The sequence below is a fragment of the Mastigoproctus giganteus genome, chromosome 3, assembly GCF_048544385.1.
Source record: "Mastigoproctus giganteus isolate SK-2022 chromosome 3, ASM4854438v1, whole genome shotgun sequence".
NCBI classification, from domain to species: domain Eukaryota; kingdom Metazoa; phylum Arthropoda; class Arachnida; order Uropygi; family Thelyphonidae; genus Mastigoproctus; species Mastigoproctus giganteus.
In genome coordinates, this window is record NC_143577.1 from 182026996 (window position 1) to 182042701 (window position 15706).

The 15706-nt window shown below is 37.5% G+C and overlaps 1 protein-coding gene across 5 annotated transcripts in view; it reads right to left on the bottom strand.

Moving 5' to 3' along the window:
• Window positions 1-636: 636 nt before the first annotated feature.
• ex (FERM domain containing expanded) overlaps window positions 637-15706 on the bottom strand; it is a 329475-nt gene continuing 314405 nt past the window's right edge. For all 5 annotated transcript variants that reach the window (XM_090369513.1, XM_090369514.1, XM_090369512.1 and 2 more), the window contains 2 exons: window positions 13935-14920; window positions 637-1501 (listed from right to left, as the gene is read on the bottom strand). In XM_090369513.1, the coding sequence (XP_090225639.1) occupies window positions 692-1501; window positions 13935-14920 (1796 nt within the window). In that variant the 3' untranslated portion in view covers window positions 637-691. The remainder of the gene's footprint in view (window positions 1502-13934; window positions 14921-15706) is intronic.

Consider the following 15706-nt stretch of genomic DNA (forward strand, 5'->3'; position numbering starts at 1 on the left):
GTAAAAGATTAAATTAATCTGCTTTATAAATTCCCAAAATGCATATAGAATTTTATTAATGGGTATCCATAACGTCATATCACCATGGTCTATAATAAATTTCAACTATACTGTGCCATTAATAATATCAAGTGCAGATGCTAATTAATTATTGCACAAAAATCTTTAAATAAAAATAAACATTTAAAATACTCAAAACATCTTAATGCACAACAAATTTATAAAATTGAGAATTAAAATACTGAAAGCCTGTGCTGATTAATGCAAATCTTAGACATTTAGAAACATTTTAGTAAAAGTTCATTAAAAAAAAAATATATATATATATATATAGTTTTGAACAAGTTACATAGCAATAACTAGAGTTTAGTATAAATCATAACCTCATTAAACAGAAACATGAGACACAGCAAAATATCTGCAGCCTTGTTATTTTAAGCTCAAGAAATTTGTTATTCAATTTCAGAGTTGTACAACTCATTTTATCACAAGTTTTAATATCCTGTATTCTCTCAACTTTGGTACAGAAAATATTCCTGAAAACAGATTCCTGATTAAGATATTCAAAGAATATAATTACATAATATAAGACATATGTATTTAAAATATACAGAACAGTCAAGAATTCTCATATGCTTTTAATTACACTTAAAAAAATAAAACAAAACATTGCTCTACCAGATGCAAAATGCTATTCCCTACAGAAATCCGGGAAAACTAAACACCTATTACCACGTTCTCTTTCATCAAAATCATTACCAAATCCTGAAGATAATTTCATTGGTAACATTTGTTTTGAAACATGACCATTGCTTATTTTAGGCTGATTAGAATATCCATCTTTGCTACCACCAAGATTTCTTTCAGATGATTTTGAAAAGGATGTAAGAATAGTAGGTGGAAGTGAAGGCACTGATATACCCACAGAAGAGCAGTCCACACAGTCTTCTCCTATAATTTCATTTCCTTCAGTTGAGTGTAAAATGCTAACTGTTTCACAGACATTCTTTTTATTCCAAATTGAATGGTGTGTACTGTCAGTTTTAATTTCACAACCACTCTTCTTATTCCAAAGTGGATAGTTTGTAGTGTCTATGTGCCAACTAGTTGGCCTTGACGATGGTAAGTTGCTATTACTAATTATACTACCTTGTGTTTGAACAGTATGGAATGATGTTCCTTCAGGAACAGAGCTGGGATTTACATAACTGCAAGAGAAACGCCTGATGTCCTTACCAGTTCCTAGATGGCGTTGTCTTGAGCATGTAGGAACTGTCTTTGGCAACATAAGAAGAGAACGATCATTGCACAATGCTGATATAAGTGGAAGATCCAAATCCTGGCTTTTCTGTCGTAACTGCTGTAAGTCTAATGAGCTCACAGGAAAGCCATTATGAGTTGGTGAACTGGAAGAAAGGACTGGAAGACTTCCTAATCTAGTTCTACAGCAATAAATATCATCGAGATTGTTGATAGTTTTCTCCAAGATTTCCCTTGAATCCTACAAAAACAAACAAACAAAATATATATATGTAAAATATCCAAACCTAACAAAAAAATTTAATTAATTATTTTAAATATTGTTAAATTATAGTCCAAGAGTAAACAGATGAAGCCTTGCTGTTAATTTAGAAATAATCCTAAAATAAGTTAGTCTAAGTAGAGAAAATACTAACATGTAGCCAGTGTCTTTGCTGCACATATAATTATATTATACAAGGATTTCATGTTATATATCCTTTCCAAACTACAGGGTGTCCCAGAAATAATAGGGCAGTTATTTTAAATTGTTTTATTTTTTTTATTATTAATTTTTTTTTTTTATGTACCTTTCCTGAAAAAAATCTTTTGGAGTGATGAAGCAACTTTTAAGTTGAATGGCTGCATCAATCACCACAATAATGTTTATTGGTCAAGTGAAAATCTGCATGTGCAAATTACAAAGGATGTCAATATCCCGTGTGTCACCATTTGGATTGTGATTTGTGCTACAGGTCTCATGGTTATGTGGCCATGCTAAACAATGAATCTTTTCCAGCTGTAGGCTAGCTAACTGGCCAAATAAAAATTTAAAAAAAAAATAATAAATAAAAAATTTTAAATAACTGCCCTATTACTTCTAGGACACCCTGTACATTAGATCAAAAACAGTTTTTTTTTTTTTTTTTATTTAAATGCAGTTAGTTTTTCTTTCCTCATTATGCACTTGAAAATAATATGATAAGAAACAATTGCCAAGTTTACATAGTCCCATTACTTATGAATGCAAATATCTTCATCATCCCAAGAAGAAAATCTAAATCATTTGAGAAATGTAGAGCTAGCTATAATCTCATAATTTCCATCAACCCACACAGTCTATCAAAACAATGCCACGAATCTGATAAGCCTGAAGGTTGGGAGAATGGGTCTGCACCTGTACCAAAGCAGGTGCAGACCCATTCTCCCAATAGATGAATTTAAGAAATCATATATTTGGCTCTTAAAAAAAAAAAAAATTTATTTTTTTTTTCCTATGCATATCAACATAGGTTAATACTAGCATTGCCAAAATGAAGCAATGCTTATACAGCAAAGCCAAATAATAAATAAATTTAAATTAAATTAAAAAATTAAGTATCCACTGTCACCTTTGTTCACTTCATTTACTTCTTTCTTTCATGTATTTATCCAATCCCTACTTCCCTACTTCTTTAAATAAACACATTCCAGAAGGGTGTTGAATGTGTTTATCTAAATAACAGCCTTTATTCCAACAATCATTTTTTGAATAAAGGAAAGTATCCAAGTCTGTAATTATTCCCTTTCAATTTAAGTTCATGCAACCCCCACCCCCCAAGTGTCATGTGACTAGGCAAAAATTCTCCCCTTCGATGCTCTGAACACCTTAATAGATGTCTGATTTCCAAATACTTTAGCAGAAAACTGAAGTTGCTCTTGATTACAATACCCTTTGTGTCCTTAACAAATTGCATTGCTCTTCTTGTACCTTCTCCAATGCTTAATCTTTCCATATACTATAGTTGAAGTGTTGGGAAGCATGTTTCTTGTAGTGGGCTGATTGGAGGAATGAATGGGAAATATATGGCAAATCTGCAGAAAAGAAAACTCTAGGTTTAGAAAACACTATGAATAAAGTTGCCATTGCTCTTTTGATGAACTTTATGTTTTGTTAACAATTTACTAAATACAGGTAGCCCTTGTTTTGCGCTGGTCCGATTTGTGCCGATCACTGACCACAACAGCATTTTTATTTTTTTATTTTTTCAATTTCTTTATAAATAGAAAGTTTAAAATCGTCAGACAAAATTTATCGGCATCATACTGTGCTACGTAACATGCACTGTTCATGTGATTTAGGACAATCTGAGCCAATCAGCAATTGGTACATCTGTATCAGAGATAAGAAAAATTCCTGCCCTCAAAGTAGCCATTCGTGGAAGCGGGTGGTAAAGGTCAATGCAGCGAAGCACTCAGTTGGTTGTTGTTTATGCTATTTCCACGTGTTGGAAATTTATTATGCTATTTTTTTTTTATAATTGTGCTATTAATAAATTAAATAATAATAGTGATAGTTGTGTGCAGTTATTGCCATCATGTTATAAAGTTTTTAATTTAACAGAATAAAGAGATGCTATGTCTGATAAAAGTAGTTCATTGAATCCTAGTGCAATATTCAGAGGATGGAATCTGATGAAAGCTGCCCTAATTTGTGTAGGACTATGAATATGCCTCCAATAGAGTTTCATTTGAAACTCTTTATATAATGGAGTTGCAGCATAAGCCTATGGCTTATGCTGCACCAGCCAAAAAAATAATAATAATAAAATGAAATAAAATATCTGAACAAAACAATGATAAAAACAAAAAAATAATAATAATTAATAAAAAAAAAGGAAATTAAACCTATCATCCCACGTGCCTCCCCTACCCGAAGGCATCATCCAGATGACCCTTGAATTTACCCAAACTGTCGGCCTCTACCACCCATGAAGGCAACTTATTCCAGTAATTTTTAACTCGCTGGCTAAAATAAAACTTCCTGCAGTCCAATCTAAACATTTCCCCCCGTAACTTGAATTTATGTCCCCTAGTTCTAGCATCATTTATAATCTTGAAAATTTTGTCCTCATTCATTTTACTGATGCCTCTCAGAGCCTTAAACACCTCAATCAAATCTCCTCTAAGGTGTCTAGTTTCCAAACTCTACAACCCACATATTCGAAGTCTTTCTTCATAAGGATGCCCTTTTGCAGATCTCACCAGGTGAGTTACCCGTCTTTGAACCCTTTCAAGAAGCTCGATGTCTTTCTTTAGGTGCGGTCTTCATGCTTGAACACAGTATTCCAAGTGTGGTCTAACATAAGCCTTATATAATGGGATTATCATGTCCCTGTCTCTACTTGCAAAAGTTCGATAGATCATCGGTAGGACACCATGGACCTTCCTTGCAACCTGTTTACAATGCTCAGAGAATTTCATGTCTGACCGTATTGTAACACCCAAGTCCCTTTCCTCCAGTACTGGGTTTAGTTGAACTCCACCAAGTGAATAAGTTTTTTTGGGTTTACTGTTTCCCAGGTGTAATACCTTACACTTTGTTGGATTAAAGCATAGCTGCCATTTTTCTGACCATTCCTGAAGTCTATCTAGGTCTCTCTGAAGAAGCTCAGCTTGACAGTGATCATTGACTACTCTACCAATTTTAACATCATCTGCAAATTTAGACATCATGCCCTCTATCCCTTCATCAATGTCGTTTATGAAAATTAAAAACAACAGTGGTCCTAATACTGATCCTTGTGGAACCCCACTTCTTACATTAACCCAATCTGAGGAATAACCATTTATCACAACCCTCTGCCTCCTGCCCTGAAGCCATCCTTCTATCCATCTAAGGATTTTCCCAGTGATTCCAACCTGTTCCAGCTTATAAAGCAACCGCTCATGTGGAACTGAGTCAAAAGCTTTGCTGAAATCTAAATAAACAATGTCGAAATTATTCCCTAAATCCAGCTTGTGAGTGACCCTTTCGAAATAGCGAACCAGATTTGTTAAACATGATTTTCCCTTTACAAAACCATGTTGAGTATCCTTGAGAATTTCAATTCGATCCAAATGATCCTGAATTCCACCCTTGATCATTGCCTCCATGATTTTCCCTACTACTGAAGTCAGACTGCCAGGTCGATAATTTCCAACTTCACTTTTCAAGCCACCCTTATGTATGGGAGATACATTTGCACTTTTCCAATCCAAGGGAATCTCCCCAGAGTCTAGTGATGCTCGCATAATTAGCCTCAATGGTTCAATGCACTCGCTTGCCGCCTCCCTTAAGATTATTGGGTATATCCATCAACTCCAGGAGCCTTACTGGTCTGTAGGCTCGAACGTTTTTCCATTAAATAATCTTGCGAAATTTCAATATCATTAATTACATATTTTTTAACTTCGCTCCCACAATTTCCCATTGCCACAAAAGGTTTTTCATTTGTAAATATCGATGCAAAATAACTGTTCAGTTCATCTGCAACAGCAGCTGGTGTATTTAATACTATCCCCTTTCCCTTACGTAAAGGTCCGATCTGGTTTGTCTTGCTCTTCTTGGAATTTATACATGTGAAGAATTCTTTATCTCCCCCCCCCTCTTTGCTCTGTTTGCTAGTGATTTCTCATAAACTGCCTTTGCCTGTCGAACCTTTACTGTGGCTCTATTACACATCACCTTGTAGCTGTTATAGGCTTCAGTACTTTTTATTGCTCTGTAACCTTTCCATGCCACCTTTTTCTGCTCTAGTAATGTGACAACTTCACTATTCATCCAACTTGGAAGCCTCCTTGTGGAGTATTTTTTTAATGGTATATACACATTCAAGGCATCTGTGATTAATGTTTTAAAAGCGTACCACAGTTCAAATGTATTCATTTTCTGCACGATATCTACCCAGTTAATAGAGGCCATGTAGTACCTTAAGGCATCGTAATTTCCTTTTCTGAAATTAAAACCCATTCCTTTGCCTTTTACTTCTGCTACCTCTCTTGTCATCATCCACCGTAGAACTCCGTGATCACTTCCTGCTACTGGTTCCTCTACTGTCAGCCCTGTTATTTCATCTGATTCATGTGTGATGATGAGGTCTAGGATATTCTTTTCTCTAGTAAAAATTTTGTTCCCCACATCGAGTTTCCTTCCCATTTACTCCAATCAATTAGAGGCAAATTGAAATCACCCATAATAAGGCATTGACGCTTACTTGCCCATTCCATTTGCATGTAGAGGCTTTTGTCATAATCTTCACAATCACCTGGTCTGTAAATTACTCCTACTCGCATTATACCTTTGTTTCCAACTATCTCACACCATACAGACTCTTTACTAGCATGTGAAATGTCTGAATCCGGGAAGACTATCGTCGCACTCAGGCTGCTTCTGATAAGAAACATTACCCCACCACCCCTTCTATCTACCCTATCCTTACTAAATACATTATACAAGCCGTACTTAAACTCATCATCCCCAATTTCCGGGTGGCACCACGTCTCTGTAAGCCCTATTATGTCCGCGTTACTTGTTTTAACCAGCAGTTCGAATTCACTCATTTTATTGACGACACTTCTAATAAGAAAGTGAAAAAGGGCAGCAAAGAACAGGAGTAAGTTCAGGAGCACAGGTTTTGAGAACAAGTGGAGAAATACCATCAGGACCTAGAGCTTTCTTAGCATCAAGATTCGTCAAAATGCTTTTGACAGAAGACAACAGGAGGCACTGAATGGGTGTGTTGGGAATGGTGGGAGAAGTTTTACCAAGATCATTAATACATGAGTTGGAAGAAAAATGGGATGCTAGCAGCTAGCTTTATCCTTGGCTGAGGTAACAACAGAACCATCTGGTCTTGACAGAGGTGGGAGCAGAGATGGACAAAAGTTGCAGCCAATAGCTTTGGCAAGAGACCAGAATGCTCAGCTACCATTAGGGCAAGAAGCAAGTTTTCTACTCTTAGCCTGTTCAAAATCTAGATTGGACTGATTAATAACTGCTTTACAATTGTTGCTAGCTTCGGTGTAGGCAGAAAATGAAACTGAAGAATTCGAAACAAGCCAATTACGATATGCAACGTTCTCTTGAACAGCCTTAGCACATTTATTGGAAAACCAAGGTTTAGATAAAGGACAAGATTTTAAAGTGGAGTGTGGGATAAAGGATTCCATTCCTACAAGAATAATTTCACTGACATGATCTGAGCAAACAGTGACATCAGATCCAAAAAAGGAAAAGAAATCTTGCAGGTCATCCCATTTTGCATTCTTGTAATGCCAAACAATACAAGATTGGGAATAGCCATGAGATAAAAGCGCTATTGAAGAAGAGAATCACGAAGCTGTGATCTGAGGTGCCTAAAGGACCACTGACTTCAACTGTGTACTTAGAAGGTTGTTTGTGAGAAAAAGATCAAGCATGTTGGCTGTATGGTTAGTATTGTCTGGTATACTTGTAGGTAAATGAACAATGTGTGCAAGGCCATTAGTAATTGCAAAAGCCTCAGCATTTCAACCAGTTGGGTCGGTGTGACTAGAAAACGGAACCCAGCTGGAGTTGTGAACATTAAAATTACCATACTGTTAGGAAAGTTGAACTGGAGAAAGTAAAGTTGCAAAGAGGGGAAGTCAAAGAGCTCCAAGTGATTAGTGGAGTTGGGAGAACGATAGAGACAACAGATGAATTTGACACAATGAGGTAGAGAGATTGAAAGCCATAGAAGATCGAAAAGAGGAGATTCCAAATTACCAAGTCTCTGGCAGGGAATATTGGAACGGATATATGCACAAGTACCACCTTTGAGGCAAAAGGAATCATACAGCGAATGATTTGGGCAACTGAGATGAGCAGTAATAGAATCAACCAATAACTGAGGTTCTGTCAGAAAAAGTACATGGGGTTTGGCAGACTGAAAGTGGAAATGGACATCGTTGAGATTAGAACTCAGACCACGTATATTTGTGAAATGAACTAGGAAGTGTTTGGGAGGTTTAGATCTTTTCGCAGATAATCTTACTCTATTAGTTTGACAATTCATGGTGTATTCAATAGTAAGAAAAAAGTGTGTGTGGGGGGGGGGGGGACATGCTGTATGAAGTAATGAAATTTTTGGATATGGCGTACACATGGTAAGAATATACCCAGATCCTTGACATAATGTGGCCTCAACAATGCCCCCCCACATACACACTACTCGGACTTCCTCCAGTCACTATATGCCAAAGTAGAGGTAGCAAGATTATACACTAGCTGATCCGGAAGCCTCCTTAAAGAGTTATCAATATGTTCGGTCCAGTGTACTAACGAGTGGCCAGTCTGCGAACATCGTTTTAAAGCTGTACCCTCGAAATGTAAGGAAGATTGGATCTCGACATAATGTCCATCATAACCTCAAAAGTCATTAGCCATACTGCAAGATGGAAGAGATAGGGAAGGGATGACCGGAACTTAGCTCTGGAGACTAAACATGGGTTCCACCACTTCAAGCCTCTAATAAGCAAAGTGGTGGTACTGCATTGGTTGATGAGTCATTTACCACCTAGTATTGCCTGGTAACACAGAGGAGTGGCATTTCTCCATGTGGTGTGGGCGCCACATCTCTACCCCTGCTTACGTTGTTTCACACCTGGGTGGTCACCCACAGTGTGCATGTGGGTTATACCCAGGATTACTAATGATATGCAACGTTCATCGTGAAGGTGCAAGCAAAGTATTTGGCTGTCACAGACCATCCAGACTTCGCCAAAATTGGATCCACTTCACTTGAGTGTCACCTGAATATCAGTTCTATCAGCATTTTAGACTCCCAGGTAGCAAATACAGCTTGTCTGGCATATCTGAGAGAATGTCTGTGACAACCTCAAGGACCTGGGGTAATTGTGCAGTCTGATATGAGTTTTCAGCGCAGTGCAGACAAGCTGCCAGAGCAGGTCGTGGGGGTCTTGTCAATGATATACAGGAATTTTGCTAGCAGGGATAAGGAAGCGAGTACCCCTTTGTATAAGGCAACGGTCAGGCCACACCTTGAGTAATGCATACAGGTCTCGAGGCTTCATTGTAGGAAGGATGTTGAGTTGCTAGAACGAATACAAAGAAGGGCAACAAGACTGGTGAAGGGAACAAAGGGGTGCTCTCACCAAGAAAGAATTAACTTCTATAAATTCATCAAAGGAAGACATCAAAGGAGGATAATGTTGGGACATCAGAGACGTGGTGTCATGCAGAGATAAAGAATGCATAATTGGGATTTGGGAAGTGCAATGTGTACAGAAAGGATAGAAAGGTAGGGGGTTAGTTAAGAAACACAAAATCTAGGGAAGTGCATCCAGCTGACATGGGCGGACAGTGCAATGTTGAGTAAGTTTGGTGTGACATAAGCACTGGGAAAGCAAAATTAAGTGTAGAAGCGTGTTATAGGCCTAATGAGTCTGATGAGTACAATGAACAACTATACAGAGAAACAGAGTGGGCCAGTAAATGACTGTCTTATAATGGGGGGATTTTAACTTCCCAGTTATTGACTAGAACTTGTGGATTGATCACTTGCACACTAGCAAGGCTTTTGTGGATTTATTGGATGACTGTTTTCTACAGCAACATGTTCGAGAGATAACTAGGGGGAGAAATACTCTTGATCTCATTATCAGCAGTGATTCTTCATGCATTAAGAATCTGCAGATAAAGAAACCACTAGGTAGCAGTGACCCCAGTGTGCTGATGTGGGATTTACTCAAAGTTGTTGTTGTTGTTGTTGTTATGGGCGTTTAATGGCGCATAAGCTACTATGGCTATAATGCGCCTATTCAATTTTTATATAGGGAAACTCAAAGTTGTAACTACCATCAGGGGTAAAGGGAAGGGTTTTTGCTTTTGTAAAGGTGACTACAGTGCTCTTGGAAGCTACTAGGTTTTTTGTCCCAATACTGTTCAAGATTTATGCCTAAACAGACGGCTGATGAACTAATGCGACTTGTGACAGAAGAAAAATGCATGGGATCCATATAAATTATCAGGTGACACAGAAGAATATGGTAGATATAAGCTAGTCTGTAATCAAGTCACAAAGGAGGTTAGGAAAGCAAAGGCAGATAAGAAATCTTTGGCAAAGGATGTAAAGGAAAGCAGAAAAGACTTCTTTACTTGTGTAAACTCCACAAGGAAGGGGATGAATCAGATTGGTCCACTTGATATTGACGGTATGATTGTTGATAAATTGCTAAGGAAGCTGACAAATTAAATGAGTATTCTGCATCAACATTCACACATCAGAGTCTGTAGGGAAGTGGAGACCAGAAGCTTATCAAACTCTAGCAGAGAGCTAAATGATTTTGTAGTAACCGAGAGCAAAGTGGAGGAGAAATTGTTGAAATTGAACATAAAAAAAAGGCACCTGAGGCGGATGGGATCTATCCAGCTATATTAAAGGAGGCAGCAGAGGAAGTAAGCAAGCCCTTAATCATAATTACGAAAGCTTCCTTGGACTCAGAGGAGGTACCCAAGGACAGGATATGTGCAAATGTGTCCCCAGTTCACAAAGCAGGATCAAAGGGTAGGTAACACAAGTAATTACAGACCTGTTAGTTTAACTTCTGTTCCAGGGAAAATAATGGAGTCACTGGTTCAAGAAGCACTGCAGGATCATCTAGTCGAGACTGCAGTCATAGTTCAGACAGAGCATGGATTTGTTATGGGTAAGTTTGTGTGACAATTCTGATTGGATACTATGGTGTTGCCACAAAGGAACTGGAAGCAAAACATAATTTTGATATCATATACTTGGATATTTTGATACTGTTGCACATGGCAGACTACTGTACAGATTGGAGCATTAAGGGCAAGTTGCAACAATGGATAAAAGGATGGTTGAGTGGGAGAAGACAGAGAGTGGTTATCAATGGACACTGCTCTTCGTGGACTAATGTTATTAATGGAGTTCCCCAGGGTTTGGTGTTGGGCCTAGTGTTGTTTTCTGTATTTATCAATGATACTGATGAAGGTATATCAGGGTTACTATCTAAGTTTGTAGATGATATGAAAGTTGGCAGAGTTGTTAATGACAGTAATGATAGTATAATACTGCAATAGGATCTAGAAAAGTTGAGCAGATGGGCTGAGTGGTGGCAACTGAAGTTTTGAAGTTTAACATTGACAAATGTAAAGTGTTGCATATGGGTAGCAGTAATCCCAGAGACATACCAACTGTGTGGTACTACACTCAGGGTAGTAGAAAAGAATGAAAAGTACCTGGAGGTAATTGTGCAGTCAGAGATGAAGTCTTTTGAGCAGTGCAGACAGGCTGCAAGAGTATTCATTATGTCATTATGTCTTGTCAATGATATACAGAAATTTCGCTAGCAGGGATAAGGAGATGATTGTCCCCTTCTATAAGCCATTTGTCAAGCCACACCTAGAGTACTGCGTCTGGAGGCCTCATCTTAGAAAGGATGTAGAGTTGTTTGAGCGAGTACAGAAAAGGGCAACAAGATTTGTGAGGGGGACGATGGGGTTCTCTTACCAAAAATGGCTTAAGTTCTGCAAATTGCAGCATCTGGAGACTAGGCCTACCTGTGAGGTGATCTAATTAAGGTGTATAAGGCCTTTAATGGTTTGAGCAAGCTCAATGCTGATGGGATTCTTCCTCTTGCTCAGATTACTCACCTGAGGGGACATAAATTCAAACTGAGGAAAGTTTTGTTTGTTTGTTTGTTTTAGGGCTTTACGGCGCAAGGACAGCAAAGGCCATAATGCGCCTAGCTATGGTGATATTAAGATACATAGTTATATCTGTATAGATGATATTCAGAATTATATCATGTTGTATAGTTTTATCTGTTTGAGGAAGTCAAATATTTTGGTCACATGTGGTGTGTCTGCTAGTAGGTCAGAAATGCTGAGAGAGGTGTTCGTCGTGGGAAATGAGGTAAACATAGCTTGTCGCTCAGTACTGTACTTGGGACAATCAATAAGTAGATGATGGACAGTGAGCTGGGTGTTACAGTTTGTACACGTTGGTGGATCAGTGGCTGCAAGCAAATAAAGATGTGTTGACTGAGGAAAGACAATTTTAGAATAGATGGCGGAAATTTGCCTTTAGCCAGCGGGTGGTTGACAGATGCAACAAACTTCTATCTGTCATAGTGGAGATCGAAAACTTAAATAAGTTCAGGGCAGAACTAGACATACATCTGGAGTGAATGGAGGTGAAATGGGAAGGGGATTTTTTTTTTTTTTTTTTTTGGCTGATGCTATATAAGCTTGCTTTCTTGCATCATATGCCTTCTATAATGCTAATGCTAAATTGCAGCATCTGGAGACTAGGCACCAGCGAGGTGATCTGACTGAGGTGCATATGGCTTTGAATAGTTTGAGCAGGCTCGGTGCTGATGAGATTCTTCCTCTTACTCAGATTACAAACCTGAGGGAGCATGAATTCAAATTGAGAAAGGGCAGTTGTAGAATAGATGTGTGGAAATTAGCCTTTAGCCAGTGGGTAGTTAATTACTGGAATAAACTTCCATCTGTCATTGTGGAAGTTGATAGCTTAAATAAATTCAAGGAAGAACTGGTCAAATGTTTAGAGTGAGTGGATGGGTGAAATGGGAAGTGTTGGGGAGAGGTTTCGGCTGATGCTGTATAACCTTGCTTTTTTGTATCATATGCCTCTACTAATGCTAAACCTATAATACTGTTGTACGATTTGATTCAATGGGTGCAAAAACTGACAATATACCTGGCAAGGTTTTAAAGTTTGTGGCCTGGTTTATCACCAAACCCTCACCCAATTGATGAAGAACAGAAATTTATGCAGTTGCATATGGGTTAACAGAATAGAAGCTGTTGATGTGTGTGTGTGTGTGTTTCTAACTGTCAGCCACAAATTTTTTTCAATCATATAACAGGTTATGCATTAGTTATAACTAAAGGTAATAGTTATTAAAAAATACAAATAAAAGCATTTGTATTCTACAATCCAACAATTAATACCAACAAAAATTTTACAAGTTTATAATGCTACTGTAAAAATAAAACACCTTCCTATGATCTACTTCTTTTTAGTTTATTCCTAACATAAACAAATGGGAGAATGCAGTCACCTTAGCTGAGCAAATCAGATAAACAAACTGCATTCTTGGTTATTCCAGTATATGAGGTGTTTTCAGGATGGGAGCAAATAAACTAATATAAACTAAAAAGAAATGGACTACAGTAGCTAGTTATGTAAAAAGAAATGCTGGAAGTGTTTGTGGAGTCCACTTTCTTTCACTACCTCTTTACACGCTTCTCAGTTTTTGTGGAATCTCCAAGATGTCAATATATCTTCCCTTCTCCCTCCACCTCCAGACTGTGGAGTATAGAGGGTGAAGTCAAGGAGTGTGCTGCATATTCGGTTTTTCTGTTAAAATTCATCAGCAGGTTCCACAAGCAAATTTTGCCATAAAGTCGTGAATGATGAAATACTTATTTTAGCAAATTAGTTTGATAACCCATGCAACATTTTCATGTGATCTGGCAATGAATTGATGTTCTTCATATTCAACAGAAGTCAATACGGAAATCAAAGGCAAATCAATATGATCTTCCTTAAAGGTGTGAAAACAACACTGAAGCTAGCCAGATGAGCAGGGTTGATGTTCAAACTATTCACAAAGTATACACTATCATATTTTAATGGCAGGGCTTCATAACATCAAACACTGTCATAGCAATGGAAAGCAAGTACAGGAACTTCTGGGTATAAATTAATATTTAGCTACATAAATAATAAAGCTTCTAAAAATGGTAAAAATATAGAGAATTTCATGTTTTTCACAGAGAACATCCTAGTACTAAGGTAATATAAATGAATCAAACTAGTTATGAAAATGTGCATATTCTATATAATTAACTAAAACATTACCTTCTGATAGGCACAATGATTATGGATGCCATTTGATGTGTAATTCTTCACAGAAGTTGAAGTCACATTAGACAATGTATTTAGTGTCTCAGAACTGCCTGTTATTAAATTCTTGGATACTATTTCCTTCTCCTTCCTTTGTAATTCTGAATAGCAATTTTTAAATTTTGATGAAACACCATTTGTATTTGAGGAAGATTCAGATCCCTGAGATTTCTGATCATTGCTTAACAAATGCAGTTTATGCCTTTCATTTTCTGTCAGTGTTGAGAGCATTTCAGAACTAGAGTAATAACTTGGGAGGGAACTAGGATACATGGCTAAAAGGGAAAGATTTGGCTCTGAACCTGCAGGACCTATTCCTGGTTGTCGGCCAAATAATGTGAGAGGTAATTTTTGAATTCTTGTTAATGATGACACTCCTATTCTTGTTGCTATGCGTCCATGTGACTGTGGGAATGGAGCACTTTGGTTTGGTAAAACACCCATTTTTGTGACCAGTTGATTACTTTTGACATTAGAACTGTTCAATGATAATGATACACCTATTGATTCCTCACACAATGACTTTTCGTGGGTTTGTTCTATGTTTTGGTAACATGTAGAAATGGAGCTTCTATTTTTATAATTCACATCTTGACTAGGTTTAATATATGACTGTAGGACACAGTTCTGTAACTGACCTTCACTTTCAGATCTTTGATGTTTACAACCATTTGCAATTAAATTCCCTAATGTTTTACCTACACAATCAGAATCGTTGTTTGTTATTGCACTATCACAGTTTATTCCAGTATTACACAAAGCACGTAAACTGTAGATTTCACTAGGGTTCTTCACCTCTGAGATAGATCTCCTTGTTTCTGAAAGTAGAACAGAATTGAAAGAAGCATCAGTACTGGGAGGAGTTGCAAAATTTCCAAAAGAGTAGGAATCCACTTCATTAGATATTGTATCTGGTGACATCTCTTTTTTTATAGCAGAACCTAAGAAGACAGTAAAAATAAGTAAGTGCTTTTGTGAAAAATTATCAACCAAACAAAGTTAAAAGGAACTATATACAAATATGACTATGTTGTACTATACATGAAATTCTTAATTAAAAGTTAAAGAAAAACAAGGACCCTTACATATCTATTGATACAAAATATAATCACAATAATTACCAGTGCAGTCATACTCTTGTATTCATAATTATTAATGAATGCCCTAAGAAAATCTAGAAACCAATACATGCACGCGCGTGTGTGTGTGTGTGTGTGTGTGTGTGTGTGTGTGTGTGTGTGTGTGTGTGTGGGTGGGTGGGTGGGTGGGTGGGTGGGTGGGTTGTTTTCAGGACACCATAACTGACAAGAGGCATGAAAATATTTAGAACGATGCTCTCCCCTTTACTTTTCTTTGTTAGGGAGAAGGTATTTGACATGAGATGTAGCAATCAGAGCCAGAACTAGATAATCCTATGCCTGGGGCAAAAGTGTTATAAGTACGCCCCCATTATATGCAGATAGTCAATCTTTCAGTAGCGTAGCTAGGGTCATCAATGCCTGGGGGCAACATGTCTTCCTGGTGCCCCTGATTGTGATAGATAATTCCTTCAGTTTGTGCCCCTGAAGCTCGCCGCCTGGTGGAAATTCCCCCGCGCTATGCCTCTGCAATCTTTATGAATTTATAAAAATTATTGCAGCAGTCTACGATTTACATATATTTATTAATAAAATAATTTAATGAATATAACAAAACAAAAACAATACAAAATGTAGCAAAGAAAAAGA